The 17315-nt window shown below is 40.3% G+C and overlaps 1 protein-coding gene across 6 annotated transcripts in view; it reads left to right on the top strand.

The window, feature by feature from the left end:
- Positions 1-17315, top strand: part of CCND2 (cyclin D2) — a 37901-nt gene that overhangs the window by 11659 nt on the left and 8927 nt on the right. The window contains exons 5-7 of one of the 6 annotated variants that reach the window (XM_015871349.2): positions 3648-3796; positions 11383-11446; positions 13982-14092. In XM_015871349.2, coding sequence (XP_015726835.1) covers positions 3648-3796; positions 11383-11409 — 176 coding nt within the window. In that variant the 3' untranslated portion in view covers positions 11410-11446; positions 13982-14092. Of the gene's footprint in view, positions 1-3647; positions 3797-5126; positions 8182-11382; positions 11447-11535; positions 11555-13981; positions 14123-17315 lie in introns of those variants that run through there. The other 5 variants (XM_015871361.2, XM_015871355.2, XM_015871336.2 and 2 more) reach the window with 5 other exon arrangements.

Raw genomic sequence — 17315 nt, 5'->3', positions numbered from 1 at the left:
TGCCTTTGTTCCACTGCCTGCTCTTTTCTTTATCCTTTTCTATTCAACCCTCTAGGTGGCCTAGCACAATGTGGCTTCTTTTCTGTCAATGAGCTCTTTCTGCACTAATAGGGTCCAGGGTGATCTGGAGAACCATGTGCACAAAATTGGTCCACCACCCCCCCCATCCCTTTATGGGCATGTCAGGTTAAATTCATATCAGCAGGAGGGTCACTGTCATGATTTTCAATGGCGTAAGATGAGGTGATGACTTCAGACAATGGTGCCACACTCTCCATTTGGAGACACTTGCCTCACCAGTTGCATTAGTTAATTAATATGCTAAAAATAGGAGCGAGTGATACAAATCGCTGCCTGTTGTACAACAAAGACTGGGCATGTGTAGCTTTGATAGCCAAGTTTATGGTGCTTGTTATGGAGGGAAGTTAGTTTAGAGCTAGAGGCGATGTAAGACTTTCTGGATGCTGAGCTTTAGTCAATCTGGGCCTCTGGCCATTTGCTTGCTGTCTCATTTGCATTATGAATGACATTAAGGGAACTAACAAGGTTACTGGGCATGGAAATGTTCTCATGTGACCCCACGTGGAAGCCGACCTACAGCAGTGCTTGTTGGCAGGGGCACTGTGGCTCTTTTATTTGGCTTCCTAGGAAGATGGTTTTGGGGAGCGCATAACTTGTAGGTATAAAATCCACCACAAGAAAACCAATATTCACGTAATGTGGAGATCCTGACATAAGTTTCTGGGAGCCAAGGAAGTTTGAAGGGAACACTGAACATGTGGCTTGAGCTTTACCTCCTTGGTAAAGCATGGACTTGTTCATGCTAATGAACCAAGAAGTCTGCTAGGTAGAGGTCAGTACTCTCACAGGTATTTAAGCAGGTATTGTGTTGCAGCCTACATTGTTAGCTGTGTTGTGTCAGTAATGCCATCAGCTCCCATGACAACTTGCTGTGTCTGAATTTGAAATTTATTGAAGTTGAAGAGCCTGAACTCATTACTCTCAGTCAAGGGATTAACCTGGTGGCTCTAAACCCAAGCATGTAAAAGAGTAGAAGCAGATCTATGGAGATATGTCCTTCTTTAATTCATTCCTTTCTATATAAATCAGTGGATTCACTCGTGAGTCACACTATGGGAACAGGTTTTTGGGACCCATAAACATTGTTTGAGTATTTTTCAATTTTATAAACATTTTTTACTTGCTCCTGGGGCTGAATGAATCACAGAATGGCTTGTCTTGGGAGGGACCTCAAAGATCATCTAGTTCCATTCCACTCTGCTGTGGGCAGGATTGTCAGCCGCTAGGTCAGTCTTCTCAGGGCTCCATCCAACGCGGCCTTGGACACCTCTGGCCAGGGGCATCCACAGCTTCTCTGAGCAGCCTGTTCTAGTGCCTCACCACCTTTCTCAACATCTAATCTAAATCTCCCATTTTAGTTTAAAACTGTTTCCCTTTGTCCTCTCACTAGCCTCCTGTGTAAAGAAGTTGGTCTTTCTCCTGTTATAAGCTCTTAGTACTGAAAGGCCACAATCATAGAATCATTAAGGTTGGAAAGACCACTTAAATCATCCAACCATCAGCCTATCACCACCATACCACTAAATCATGTAGTCAGTGTTGCATTCACCCTTCCCTTGAAAAATTCCAAAGGTGATGACACTACCACCTCCCTGGGCAGCCTGTTCCAATACCTCACTACCCTTTCTGAGAATGTTGTGGGTTCTTTTTTCTCCTGAACATCCAACCTCAATCTTCCCTGGCATACGTTGAAACCATTGTCATATTACTGGTTACTTGGCAGAATGGGACCAACCCTCACCTCACTACAACCTGCTTTCAGGTAGTTGGAGAGAGTGACCTCCAGACTAAACAACCCCAGTTCCCTCAGCTGCTCCTCCAAGTATTTGTGTTCAAGACTCTTGACCAGCTTTGTTGCCCTTCTCTGAATGTGCTCCAGGACCTCTATGTCTTTCTTGTAGTGAGGAGCCCAAAGCTGAACACAGTACTCCAGGTACAGCCTCATCAATTAGGTATTCCCAGAGCCTTCTCTTCTCTGGACAGTCGTTCAAGCATATAAATGTATGTGTATTTTACAAAAATACTTGTTTATCGGAGTCCTGAACCATTTCTCATTTCCATGGCTGAACTTTGAAAACTGGAGGCCTGTGCTTCTTCCACAGAGCCGCTAGTTGCCCAGTCTGCTGCAACAGTCATCAAATTCAAGACCTAGATCTTCCAGTAAGTGAATGAGAAAGAAAAGAGACAGGGTGTCTTAAAAACAAAGGCTGTTTTGAGCATCTGTTATCAAGCAAGGTGTCTTGTCAGAAGAAATAGTGAATTCTGCTTAAGATCCCATTGTATTTATTATGTATTCCTGGGGTATGGTCCAGTAAGAAATGTGAAGGACACAGGCACCGAGGTAGCACGTTCTGGGAACGCATGTGCTATGTATATAGATATATATCAAGCAGCGCTGTTTATTAACATCACATATTTACAACCTGGGTGTTTCCTTTGCAAGATGAGTTTATGTGAGGCAAATATGGAACACTGATTTTGACAATGGAACTGTAGTTCTTTGTATGATAGTGCCATAATTTGCAGTGTGTGCAGAAATCAGCTCTTACCAGGCTATGTCCAGTATTGACGTAAGGGTCAAAGGCTCAGTTTTTATTGGTGGTAGGACAGTGGTCTGTTGTGTGCAGTTGTGATCTGCAATTAGTTGCCTTCTAGTGGCTCCATGAGGCAGGTAAGTCTGTGTGAGGATTTCTTTCCTTGGATTTCTTTCTCCTCCAACTGAAAATTGGTAGAGAAGGGTTTATTAATGAGCTATTGTTGATTAAAACAACTTGCAAACCAAGTTTTATGTTAGGAACGTATTTGTAATCTAAGAAAAATCAGAATCGTGTTAAGTAAAAGGAATACAGGTAAGCCAGTGCCTATAAGAGTATGAAAGATAAGGTCACAAATGAAAATTAAATTGAATACTCTTATCTCCTAATTTCCACAGATAGGTGTGAAGTTTTGAACTACTTCTCGACTTGTCATTACTGTTATTATTTTTTTAAGAAACAATTATGGCATTTGTTTTTTCTTTGATGGCATAGCTCTAATTATTCTCATTTTCTAATTGCAAAGATATTCAACATAGATGAATTGTTAATTAAAATCTCTTTCCCAAACAGTTCTTTAAATGCTTGAGTTAATCAAGTCTTTGAATTTAACAGGACTAAAAATCTTAATTCATTGGGTTTTTTTGATACCTTATTCCAGTTAGTTTTCTGGTTATACACGGGGCTGTAATGTGACTGAGAGCCAAATTTCCGATGTTGATTACAGAAAGCCTTTCTCCTCTTTCCTTTTTTTTTTTTTTTTTTTTTTTTTAACTTTATTGTTACATAAAGAATAACAGATTTTCTTTATGCATCAATGAGAATAAAAGACTAAACTACATTTCCATCTTAATTTGCAGATCTGTTACATCTCCTTTGACTACTTGTGATGAGTAGTGTGACTAATGAGCTCAGTCAGACCCAAGAGTTTTTCTGCATTTTTACTCTTGGGTGTGGCTTTTATGTTGATGCCTCTGTTTTGCAGCTTTTTCTGGTCTGGGCTTGGACTAATTCCCAGATCTGTTCTTACAGATTTTAACTTTGCCATGTACCCACCATCAATGATAGCAACTGGAAGTGTGGGAGCAGCCATCTGTGGCCTTCAGCTTGATGATGGGGACAGATCGCTCTCTGGTGACAGCCTAACAGACTTTCTGGCCAAGATTACAAGCACAGATGCGGTGAGTGTCATGGATTCCTGTTCTTGTTTCACTTCTGAGAACACTGTGGAAAAACTGAGCTTTTCGCCAAACTGGGCCTGATCCTGAGAGCTCAGTGGAGCAAGGGGAGAGGAAAGTTGTAGTGCGAGTGGACACCTTGGTGGAAGATGTCTGGATGTTCAGAGCTCCTTGGCCTCACAGGGAGGCCATGTTTTGTTCAGCAACTTTGATGCTAAGGCTTGTTATAGGGGAGAAATAGCTTTCAGTGCCAGAGGGTGCTTATGTGTGTTAGCAGACAGCATCTCTCATAGCTTCAGGTAACCTAGTATGTGCACAGGAACAGCAGGCCTGTGCTCTCCATCTTGAAACTGCTGTTCTGACCCTCACTGAGATACCTTCTAAAATCCTTCGTATAAGGGAGGTGGATACTGAGCTGATTCTCCAGCACCAGCAAAGCAGGAGTTGAGTGTGACCCAAGCTGTCTGGATTTCTGTTTCTAACCTCATTAAGCTCTCTTTTTGAGAAATTAATGCTTCAGATTGTCAGAAAATCCTTTTATCAATAGGTAGGTGAATCTGATAGTGGTTCAGTAGCACCTGATTTAGTGAGCATGTATGGAAAATGCAAACCAGGCAGGTCTGCATGGTAGAGTAAGCATGGGAGGACTGAGAGGAGTGCTCAGATCACCTTAAGTAGGGGATATGACTCTCCAGTTATGCTTCTATGTTGGTTAGTGGGCCATTGAAGGTTGGGTCTGTGTTACTGCAAATTCATATTGCTTGGATTGCTTGTCTGTATGAACCAGGAGTTTAATCTCTTGATAAGCTGATAAGTTTTGCCATGCTGAAATACACTTGAAAGAAAATGAGTGAGATTTAATGGAAGGCAGACCACAGATTATATACTTCCTGTAAAATTACCGGTTACCAATGTGTCATCCTTAACCTGTGTTCACCATGAATCTTCTTGCAGCCTGTGGAGTAGGTATTCTGTGCAATTATTAGATACGTAATAGCATTATTAAGACAAAGTTGTTTGGTGGTTGTTTTTTTTTTTTTAAAAAAAAAGAAGTAGTTCTAAATTTTGGCAAAAAAGGAATAATCCAGCTTAACCAAAAGGGAAGAACTTCAGTTTCTTCTTTCTTTCTTTAGGTGAGCTGAGCATAATTTTTAAAGTGCATTTCCAAGTCTTCCCATTTCCTTTGGTTGGAAGTGAGTTTTGCAAAGAAAAAGGAACATAACCAATTCTGAATGCTTGTAACGTAAATCATGTAGCTTTAGAAATTAAACATGTGCTCGTTTCAAGTGAAAATTTCACAGAGGTGATTTGTCTTTTTGTGCCATTTTTATAGGCACGGAGGAACAGTGATGGTACATTGCAATAAACAGCAGAAGCAAGAAGAATCCTATATAACAGTTCAGACTTCATGGCCTGATACAAGTAATGCGTAGCGTTCATTTGTACAGTTGTTCCATTTAGAGCAAGGAGATCTATAAAGCTTACTTAATATATTTAGAAAAACAAGAGTTATGAGTTATTAAAATTGGCAGTTGTTGGCTGACTGTAATTTTCTACTTGGGTGTTTGATTGGATGTAACGTGGTAAGTTTTAGATGCAGCATCCAGCAAATGTTAGGCAGGACACTAGATATCAAGTGGACAGATGTGAGTGGACATCAGAAAATTGGGTAAAGGAAGACTGAGATTTATGAAAGACGGCGATCTTGTTAATATGGGTGCTGCTTTTTGTCACATTTGTGAATATCCTAATAATAAGGAAAACAGTTGCTATCTGTTAAGAGCTTGTGGAACTACCAGCAGTCAAAATGTTACGGAGTATTGGAAAGGGTGAAACTGTCATGACTTTGCTTGTCAAATGGAAAAGCCAGGTGAAGTTGACTCCTTGACTGCTTCTTGTTTTCGTGCTTGTTTTTACTGATGTATGCCCCACAACCACTTATGTCCCTCTGTTTCAAACCTCATACTGGGACTCATCTAATTTAAATACGAGGGAGAGACCATCTGTTGTTATTTTGAGGTTGGTGATGGGGAGTTGCTTGGCTTTTAAGAATAGCCAGCACTGTCTGAGTCAGAGAACTTTAAAGATGCAATTTTTCCGTCACTAGATCATGTTCCATACCCATGAGCTCCAGATAAACTTCTGAAACTATTTTTGCTTTGTCAGACAGAAGATGCTAGGGTAGGCCTGCTGTGTTTCTCTCTGTTGTATTTAGTGGGTTTTAATAGGCCATTAAGTTCTGTCTTTCTGGAGATGTCAGAGAGTTGTTCAGGATAGGTTTTCAGTTTTCTTATGCAGACACATAGATCTTTTTCCTCCATTTCCACTTGTGGACAAGTAACAACATGCTGCTGATCTTACTCGTCTTAGGTCTTAGTTGAGGGTAAGCAGGCTCACCACATGGGGCATGACACTTGTATTTACCTGGATTCCTCCATAGTAGGGGGAAGGGCATTTCCCATCCTCACCTGCCAATTTTGTCAGCATCTGATCATCACTTTCTGACATAGCTTTTGCTGTGGTAATCTGTTCCTTGCTCACTTTCAGACTAGGTTATTGCAGTTCAAGCTGCATGGGACTATTTTTGGATAACATTTATATATTCAAGCAAGACTAGACGCAGCATAGTCTTTCACTTACATAGTTGCTTCTTTTGGTGGTGATTAAAACCACAGGCTTACCTACTGCATCTCCTCTTGTGTTTTCTTTCTGATTACTGTCAGGTGTCTTGCTGTTCAACCTGTGAGGCTGTACTTGAATCAAGATCCCAGCTGTTTCAGAACCTGGCTCTTTCCATGCTTTGTTTGCATATTAGGGTTGTTTTTGAAGGCTTTTAGGGACAAATGAGAAGTCATGGCAGCATGTCTTTCTCTTGGGTTTTTCTTTCTTCTATGTCCCTTGTTAATTGACTTTCAGAGAACACTGCAGGCATATTGTGCAAGACCATGTCAAAGAAAGAATACATGGCTTTTTTTTTTTTTTGCTGTTTTAGGAGTGTTTTTGGATTCTGTTCATTTGATATTTATAGGTATGCATTTAAAGTTCATGTTCTTATAGGAGATATTTGAAGCTTTCTCAGGCCTCCCAGTGCTTCTTAATGTAAGGCGTTTTTGCAACACCTTGCAGGTTGGACAGCTTTTTCTCATTCCGAATATTTAAACCTGTTTGATTCAGTTTGCAAAGCAATACCTGTCAGAACAGCTTAGTAGCTTCTAAGTGGTCAGAAAAAAACAGATGTTATTTTTCACTTTGAAAAACTTATTGTGCCTTTTCTTTGAAATCTTGTTGATGTTTTTGTCAAAAACGTGCTTTTTGCTCTGTCCTGGTGAAAAACCTCCCAAATTTGGCTGAACTTATATGTCTTTGAAGGAGGGGAAAAAAATTAAAAAATTAAAAAAAAAATCACTCATCCAAATGTAAAATCCTAAGAATTCTTTGTTTAGTCACATCCTCTCCAAGAATCTGTTGGCACTGAGTAGAGAAAAGCTTTCTTCACTTTGCATCTGATCATAGCCCACAGCAGCACAGACTACTAAGGAGCTTCTTACTTAAGTCAGAACACATAGATAATTTAGCTCAAACATTTAAATCTTTAAAGATCTTAGAGAAGCTGTAATTTTTCAAGATAGTTACACGTGGCCAAGTTTGGTAGATTGTCATGGTCGTTGGAGAGCTGGTTGTGATTCATAGTCATAATTCAGTCTGTCTGCTGCAAGATTCAAAGTCTCAGCTCAGCTGGAAGGAGCCAGAATTGTTAACTTGTGCAAAATAGCCTATTTTTCATTAACCAAAAATGGCAGAAATAACTTGGTAGGTGTGTTACCCATGACTTCTGTTTTAGAATTAGTAGCCAGGACTGAAAAATTTCATTCCATCTGTTAAAGCTTTAGAGGCAGGGAAAAGCAGCTGAAAACAGGATCATAAAGAGTTATCAGGCACTCTTAATGATAGGTAGTAACAGCATCATTTGTAGAACATTGTTGGAAAAAATGTGCTGTTTGGATTGTGTAAGAGTTAGCTCAAGGAGGGCTGTCTTAATGTAAATACTATTGTAATATGCTTTATTCTGGGATTTAATTAAAATGGAATAAAAAGCTTCAGTTATCTGATTTCCTAATTTCTGATGCCTGAAAGCTGCTCTTGTAATTACACAATTAATTTATCATTGCTGTGTGAATGATGTTGTTTTCAAAAGGTAGGCTGGGGAATACCAACAGTCTAGAGCTTGGAGACTGTAAGAGCATCACAGCGTGAAAATCCAAGGTAATTTACAGAGTCCACAGTTCTGCAGGGGGAAATGCTCTTGACCCCTCTGATCTCTTGATAGCCTTGATAGGAGGTGGAGGGATTGATAAGCTTGGAAACTGGAACATTTTCATGAGCTTTCAAAAAAAAAAAAAAAGAAAAAAAGTGAGGTAAAGCATGAAAAAATTGAGCCTTAAAGTTTTAAGCATATGAAGGAGAATGATAATGAAATCAGTGGAGTTGTTTTGGTGGACAGTGGTATGGCTAAGAGTGGAGTTTGGCATTAAATGCTGTAATATGTTGGAGGTTTCATTAAGACTTAGATGTTATTAATAAACACCATTTATTTTAAAACCCTGCTGCTGGATAAGCAAACAACTAGCATGAGTGTTTCTTTAAAAACACATTGTCGTTTTTGTGTGTGTGAATCCAAAGCAGTACTCTGTGCTTTAGATGAAGTGGTACAAGGCATCATCAGTATCATTTTAGTGATAACAGTGGTTTTTGATAAGTAGCTGTCCTTGGCCATTTGGTGAAGGTTGAATCACTGTCTAAAAAGGCAGTGACAACTGCCCCGTGCAAATCTTGGTTTCTTTACTCCTTCCATCTACCCAAATAATAGAGAGCAACTCTTGGAGAAACTTCAGGGCACTCAGCAGCCTTATGGGTTCTGAGAATATGCTCTACTTGGTGTATTTGAGTGGCCTTTTCTGATAACTCCCAAAGAGCTGATAAGAGCTAGTCTAGCTCAGCTTTATGCAGTTTTTGCAAGGTAGGGATTGTACAGTCTGAGCTGTTTTGCTGCCAGAGTGGGAACGTTTCCTTTGCAATTTATAGAAGAGGAATCAAGAGGCTGGTAGGCAAATAGTTAACAAACTTCTCACAGAAAGTGCATGGACTCCCCCTGTGCATCATTTGGTGGGTCACTGCAGTGGAAAAATAAACAAGGAATTTTCTTAGTATCCCAGACAAGGACTCCAGTGTACACAGTATCCTGTCCCCAGTGGAGCCAGATGCTTCAGAAGGGGATGCAAGTATTCCTGTGGTGCAGATTTACGGGATGTGAGGAGGGATAATGGAATGGGTAGGTTGTAAGTCCAGCATCTTAAGAACTTGAGTTCAGTGTTCTGCTTTGTCACAGATCTGCCTTGGTTGAGACTCTCTCTTCACCTCCTAGAAGAGCTGCCATCAGTTTAGCATGTCAGCTTGCTAGCTGTGTGTCTGGAAATTGCCTTTCTTTGTGCCTGGGATCATTCTTATTAATCATGTGCCTGTCAAACATATTTGACCCAGTTATTGCTTGCCTTTCCCTTGAGTCTGGAGAACTGTATGTTCTCTTGTTCCCCAGATCTTCTAATGGAGGAGAAGTATAGAGGACTCTTGAGGAGTTTAAGAAACTATTGCGGTGCTGGATAAATAAAGGTCTTCTCTGTTACAAAGCACCTTGGAGTAGAATTCTAGATGGTAAAATGTATGTAAATTAGGCGTGTAGCTATATTTTAAAGAGAACTCTACTCTGAGCAAAAGGCTGAACTAAATGATATCCAGAGGTCCTTTCCAACTGTTTTTCTCTTTTAAGAGCACTGAAAGAGGGAAATGATGTTCACATACTAAAACGCTCTCAAACTTAAATCATTAATGAAAACTGGCAAGGTTAAGTCTCAGATTAAACCAGTTAGTAGTTGCTTGTGACATAAACTGACTGGTTGCATCCTGAAGAGCTGGCCTGGTTCATTCTGTGTAATGATGAGGTTTATGTCTGCATAAGGAGCATATTCTGTAGTGCACAGCTTTCAGGACTGTGGTCAAATGACAGAAGTTTGTCTGCCCTGCATCAGGAACAGGGAGAGGATTTTCAAGTAGACCACGTGTGGTCTTATATGCAGGCACAAATCTCTTTTAAAAAGTCTATTCCCACATGGGACTGGTATGTTCTGAGAGTATTTGTAAATCCAAGACGTGTTTGAGGGCCTGTGGTAGAATGAAAAAAGAAACTGAAGTTTTCTTAATGTTGTGTCAAAAACAACTGTCTGCGAACTGCTGAAAATGTGGATTCGGGCTGTTTTGAAAACTGGGTCCATAATAAACGGCATTTAAAATATCTGCGTTTAGATGCACTACATATGTTAGTGCTGTTGTTTTTTTTTTTCCCCACGGTCTGAAAAGTCCCTTCATAAAGATCTTTGCAAATTGCTGTACAAAAATGGTATTTAGTACCACCACATTCAAGAATTCGTTTCCTGTTGAGCTGCAGTATAAAATCATGGAAAACTGTCCTTGAACAGACAGCATTTGAGCATTGTCCCTAAAGCACATACACCATTTATTCTCCTGTTTGTAGTGTTTAGGGCCTGTGGTTTTGGAACCCAGTATCAGGACTTGTATCTTATCCAGCTTTATTTGTTGCAGACCACATTTTGTATGCAAGGAAACAACAGACGAAATAGCCTCCAAAGAAAGGAAGAATGAGATAGTTTCCTAAGTTGTCTTTGCCTGAGTTGGCAGCTGCTCTAGTTCATTCAGCTTTTTGTTCCCCAGTGAGTGCTGTGCGTGTGTAGTAACAATGGGGTGATGCAGTTACACTGTAGGCTAATAGCCGAGTTCCGTCAAATCCATTCATAAATGCAGAGGAGAGTGCAGTGCTGTGAGAGCCGGCCAGCGCACAGAGGAAGTGAGGCCCCCAAGTAATGAGCTCCACATCACAAACATAGCTGTCAAAGCTCAGGGGCTGGTGATAGACTGCAGTCATCTGGTTGGAGCCTTGCCCTGACCCATGCTGCTGCAGATGTGCGACCTGCTTGAGCTGACAAGGGATGCTGATAGCAGCCAGCAGAGATCCCCTCCAGGCCTCCTGCCGTGCAGCGGCTTGGTGTAAGGCAGACAGATAGGCTATTTCAGAAAACCTAATATCTTGATAAGTAATCACAGCATTTAGTACGGCAAGGTAACAGCTTTTGTCTAGCAGTTTCAGATTATTCTTATACTTGTTGGAGAGAAATCAGCAACTTGAAATCTCAAGCCACATTAAGCAGGGAGCATAATTTAAAGCATGGCATCTGCCCCCTGGATCACCCTGATAGTGTTTTGGCTTTATTGTCACTTTTTCCGGTTCTTCCCTGTCGCTCTGAGAAATACCCACATGAGCAACAGGAAGCCAACAAACTGACTGTTAAAGCAAACAGTGGAACCAAATCTACAAAGTCTACTGCTCCAAGTGCTGAAAAGACTGAAAAATCTCCAAGAAAAATGTGCCAACTTTCCCATGCTTCATGCTACTCGTCTTACCTAATCTGTATGAGATGTTCTTTGGAACTGTAAATTAATTTCTTTTTTGTACTTTGCAGATGGAAGGCAGTCAAGCTTATCTGTAATTGATGTTATTTGTCACAGTAGCAAAAATTTAACAAGGTAAATATTTTTGGTTTTAAACTGTATCCAGTAAACGTGAGAACAGTGGGATACAATACATTCAGTAAACGGGCATAATATTCCCACAGCTGCTTTTCAACTGCTTGGAAGTATAGTGGTGTGCTGATGATCGGTGTTTTGCAAATGAAAGCCTGGGTTGGAGGAGGAATCCTTGTTTATGTCAACAAATGAAGCAGAGGAATCCAGCCCTCTTCTATATCTGGGAGTATAGATGACATGTTCTGTGCTGGAATTACTGTAAATTCCAGCTCTTCAGTGCATGTCTCACTGCTGTTTTCAAGTAATCCAAGCAATCATTACACAACAGTTGAACAGTATTGTCATTTAAAGTATCTCGAGCTTCTTCTCCATTTATCCTATCAATTCTTGCACCTAAAAAAAGAAAGTCCTTTTCCAGTTTCCTTTGTACAATTAATTTTAAGGATGGGATATTTAAAGCAGACATCAGGAATGTTAACAGTTATTTGAGAAGGTTGTTAATCTATATGTGGAAAGCCAACTATGTTTTAATGCAGTGAAGCCAGAAGAATTTTGCAGGGTTCTCAGCTTTGGGAATTTCAGCACATGGCAAAGTATCCGGGGTTTTAGATCCACGCTTCTAAATGTTGTTAGGAAATGTAGGAGCATAAAGAAATACTGGCTAGAGTGTTTTTTTTAGTCACCAAGTGTTTTTCTAAATATAATTATTGATAAAAATAATTAAAACATTGGGAGGCTTGCCAGGGTAAAGTTGAAACTGTGGTGCAAAAGGGGAATTAGAAAATCATGACATACAAAGTCACTGTGGAGAAGACCAGATTCAAGCTCATCACAAGAGCTTACTTCTGCAAGGCAAACCTTCCTGCCTGCTGCAGACAGTGAGAAGCAAATCTGAGAAAAGCTCTGATGGTTTCTGACACAGGTGGCTTGATGCCGAGCAGAACTGGATGCTATTGTGGCTTTTTGTACCTATCGAGCCCTCTTGCCCCCGCTCCTGTCTTTTTGTTAGTCATATTGGCCATAGTCTTCCAAGATTTTCCATCTTTGATGGCTTTGCATCTGTTTATTTCAATAAAGCTAGGGAGAATATGTGAATGGGTTGTGTGGGTTGTGATGAGACGGTTCTAGAGTTTGGAGCAGTTAGGTCTGAAAATTTAGCGACTATTAATGCAAAGCAAGAGTCTGTTGGTTGGATTGAGTTGAGTGGGGTTCCTCACATGATGGCTTGCTAATTGCAACCATTTTCATTGTGGCAATACAAACATTAGCTTCAAACTGGAAGGTAGGGAGCAGTGTAGGTCATGTATTAGTATGTTGAAAAGCTCAAGAAAATGAGTTGTATATGATATTCTGAGTGATCTTTCCTAGTATGTTTGCTTTCTTTAAAGTTTGTCACGTGTGGAAATAGAAATTCTCAATTATTGTTGATAAAAATAACTCGAGTCTGCCATTTTATGGTGATTGCTCTTACCAATCATTTTCGCTATCCACATTTCTATCTATCATTCTATCTATGAGGTTGCTCATCACAGGACGCAGAAAAACGTTTATATTCCTTCAGCTCCTTTTCAGTTGTTCTAGTAAAACCACCCAGGAATGAAGCACTCTCCCAAAACATAATCAAAAGAAAAAAAGAAGAAACAGTGAAATGAATCGGCTTTTCAGTTCTGCATATGCTAAAGTAAAAATAAAACTATGGAGTGGAAAGTACCTGAAATTTTCATCGTTAAATCTACTGGACCATAAAGAAGAATGAGGAAGTTGATCCATATGACAAGCTGAAAAACAAAAGCAACCACATGATATTCTGAAGGAATGCCCTATTCCCTTTACTGTAAAATCTGAAGACCTTACTTCAGTATGTTTTACTGCTCTTTCAAAGAACATCTGCTGAAAATAGTGCACTTCATATATATATGTATATATATATAATTTTATATAATTTTATATATATATAATTTTTTATATAATGTTTTAAGTTTTAATTTTCTCCTGTCAGTACCGTCCAGAGCTTGCAAAATGAACGTCTACTAGTAAAAACATGTATATGACCAGCAGATCCACAGATGAAACTTCTAGGGTTAATAATAACCACTGTCTCGTGGGAAGGCCAGATTTGTTTGCCCTGGTAGCTTTTTCCTTCTTTGTTTGGGTTGTATCACTTCACCTTCATTGATGGTTGCAGTGAGACAAACAGTAGTAGTAAAATAGACCACTTCCTGTAATCACATTATGGTCATTGGGCTGATTAGATAGAATAAATACATTATTTTTCCAATTGCATGTGGCATTACCATCCAGCTGGTATATTTCATAATTCTTGAGGTTAGTTGCAGATAGTGGCTGTGGTTCAAAAACACAGCAAAGATGGTTTTAGGATTTGTCTTGTAAGAATTCTAGCATTTTTATCATATCTCATATTGACTAGATCCGAACTTTGCCAAATTCCATTTTACTAGAAAAAACCACTGACAAGTTTTGTACCAGGTGAGATACTAACTAAACACGCTGCTTATATGGTATGTTTTTTGCTAGGTTTCATCTACTGTCCTGCAGATAGCGTGGTCAGTGAAAAGCCATCATGCAGTCGGAGTACCTTGGCAGAACTGGCATTATGGGCTTCTGTGTGATCGTCATAAAGTCAGCGTAGTAGGTTGATAGAGTGGTTGCACAGAGGTAGGATTCATGATTGTGCAGTCTCGGGTGGACAGCTTGATTGTATTGTTGTCATCAGAGCTGAAGAGTCTGGTCTAAACCTACTGGTGTGTTTCACCTCATTTTGCTGTGTGCCTGAGGTTCGCTTGAGAATCAGGTATTGGGGTTTCTGTTGTTTTATTCTTTTTTTTTCTTAGTAGATTTTGATTGTAGGACTCGACAGCCTGTAAAATGAAGCGTCACCGCTTGTATTTAAAGCTGCTTAGCCAATTTCAGCTCCTGAATGGATGCTTTACAGGTGGAACTACAACGAATGTTTAACTCATGTTAAAAGCTGAGTTTTAAGCATGCGTAGCGACTGTTTTTTGGAAACTTCACACAATGCACAATGCTTGTAATGTTGCCTTAGTTCTTTTTGCTTTAAGTAATACACTGTTTTCACATTCAAAATGTGGGTGTAAATCAGAGCTAACACATGATAATAAATGCATTGGTGGCTTGTGGATATCTGTATAAGGTAAAATCCATGTAAACTGTGGCAATTCCAGTCTGGACAGCTTTATTGGTTTTATGTACAAAATTTTGTGTATAGGTACTAAGAGACTTCAGCCTCTTCATAAATTAAATCAAGCACTAAATAAAGACTTTTTACAAGTTTTTATAATTTTGGTGTAAATGATAACGTGTAAGAATATTTAGAGAATTGGCTCTAAGCGCTCAGGCTTTATGTTCCATGTTTCACCACCCTTTCTTCCCCAAGACTGGCTGTAGGGAAGTTGCCTTGTTAAGTTCAGCAGTCAGTTTAGATAGTTGTAAAAAAATATCAAAGTAAAATTCTGAAGGGCATGTTACTTTGAAATTTTACATTGCTGCTTTAGAAGAAGGGATTCTTATACAAAAAGAACATTAGGAGTATAATCTGCTGTAGGAACCTACAAATGGGTGGCTCTGCTCTTTCTTCTTTTTACAGATCTCATCCTGCTGAGTTTGGCCATTGACTTAAATGTAGACAGGTTTGAGATCTGCTCCAGGGAGACTTCTTTTAGTCAGAACTGACAGCCCGTAGGTTGTGACTCTCTATGACTCACAATGAGGTTCCCTCAGCATCAACTAGGATTGAGTTTTGCCATATCTATCACTGAATCTCTGCTTTTGGAGAAAGGTAACTCCCAAACCAGGGTCACAGAGTGACCCTGCTATCAAGTGGAGCTGCACAAAAGCATTTTCTTTGAGCAAGTGGCTGTTTTAGCCACACAGTCTACTGTTTTTGTCAGTGTAGCTGCATCAGCTCTGTACCCCTATTTGCCGTCTCAAACAGGTAAATGCTTACGATGGACTTGAAACCCACCCAAACACCAGGGAATTTACTTGATCTGACTTTCCAATAGCTTTTGGCAATAAAGTACTTGGAAAAAAGGCCAAGGAATTTGTCCAGTTCCCATCATTAAAAAAAAAAGATTCCAATGCTAGGAAATCACTGAGCTCCCAATAGGCAAGAGCGAGACCCAGCTATGAAAAACATGTACCCGATTCAATAAAAGTACATGCTCTTACCTTAACAAAACTTGTTACGCTTCCTTCTCTCTTCACTTTCTTGTAGCTGCTGGCAAATCTTTCTCCTTGCCTTCTGTTAAAATGAGAGGAAGTGAGGCGTGCTAAAATCTTGCTTGTCTGTTTAGTATCTCATCACAAAATTCACTGTGCTGATGTTTTAGTGCATCTTTAAAGACATTCATCTTGTCCTCACCCTTCTGAGACTTCCTGCTTGCTCTGAGCAAACTTCCCTTAAAGCTTCCCTTCTCTCCAGGGGTCATCCAGCAGACTGTGGTTCTCTGCCTTTTGTGAGAGCCATACACAGATGTGAGTACAAGCAGAGACAGGCAGCCCAAACCCCTGCCCGCTGGGCAAGCTCTGGAATGTTGGATGTTAGGCATCCCTTCCTCAATCAAATTCCATTTTTATCTAATTAAGCAAATTCATAAAGTGTGTGTTTGGTAACTATGCTTTTTTATTAACCTCCTGCTGACATGGTTACCATGTGCGGAGTTTTGCAACGTGGAATGCTGGGAAGGGCAGCTGGCATTGGTGAGGAGCAGAGGCAATGTGCAGCGGAAACTCATGTGGGCATGCAGCCCAGGGCTGGCACTGGGACAAGCTGATGTCCTGGCTCCGGAGCAGGGAAGCAATGACCAGGCAATTGCCAGTGTAGTGAAGGGCAAGCACACTGAGATCAGCGTTTTTGAATGTTACTGGCTACTCCTTTGTTAATGAATTGTCATTTCCTTAGTATACTAAGAATCCTCACATCTCTGAATTAATTTGGCGTTTTGGGTGCTCTATGATTCTCAGCTCCTCAGTTATCCAGTGGGTGACAGTGACACTGGTTATGCATTGGCTGTGGCAATGCAGTTACTGTACCTGTGCAGTACCTCTAATTTTCCAAGAGCATCGTATCTGAGCGCTGGGATGAGGAGCGGCTGTGACATAAATCAGGGCGCAGCCCAGAGACAAATAGGAAGAGTGTAATCTATAGAACACATCTGATGCAGGAGTCCTTCCAGTGCTTAGATGAGGACAGGCCCAAGCAAGAGCAACTGATGTGCTCTGTGAGATGAGCCCACAGCCAGATGCCTGAGTTCAGTGTTCATTGCTCACCAGATGATCTTAAACTCTCTTTGTCCCAGCTTCCTAGCTTTGGCATCGTGCTACATTTGTATTCTGATCCTTTGTCAGTGATATGGTAGATTTTTACTATAATCTGGATTCTACAGGGTGGAAATACAGGTGCCTGTAGGGAATTCATTGCATCCCTGTGGTTTAGCTGCAAATTGTTCTGTTCAGTTTAGGAGAGTTACAACTTTTGCCTTCCTCTAGAGCATAGATCTTTTCCATCTGTGAATGAAGTTCACCAAACTTGTTAACACCTGTGTTAGAGTAGCAAGGTTTTTGTAACTGTGTTTCCATACTCCTTCTGCTGTTCAGGATCTGGGCTCTCATCCACTTGGGGAAGCTTTGCTTTTCTTCAGTTTAGATTTGATGTTCTTACAGGCTGAGAAGGCAACACCTGCTGTAGGTCTGCTCACGAGAAACTGCTTCATAGGTTTTGTGCTGCAAGAGGTGAGCACCAAGCCTTGCATAAGCTATTCTGAGCTAGGGAAGTAGTGGAGCTAAAAACACTATGATTGAAAAATTTGGTTAAAAACTGGCTAATTTT

The sequence above is a fragment of the Coturnix japonica genome, chromosome 1 (genome assembly GCF_001577835.2).
Source record: "Coturnix japonica isolate 7356 chromosome 1, Coturnix japonica 2.1, whole genome shotgun sequence".
In the NCBI taxonomy this organism is placed as follows: Eukaryota; Metazoa; Chordata; class Aves; order Galliformes; family Phasianidae; genus Coturnix; species Coturnix japonica.
The sequence above is the reverse complement of the archived record's forward strand: the minus strand, read 5'-3'. Positions and strand labels throughout refer to the sequence as shown.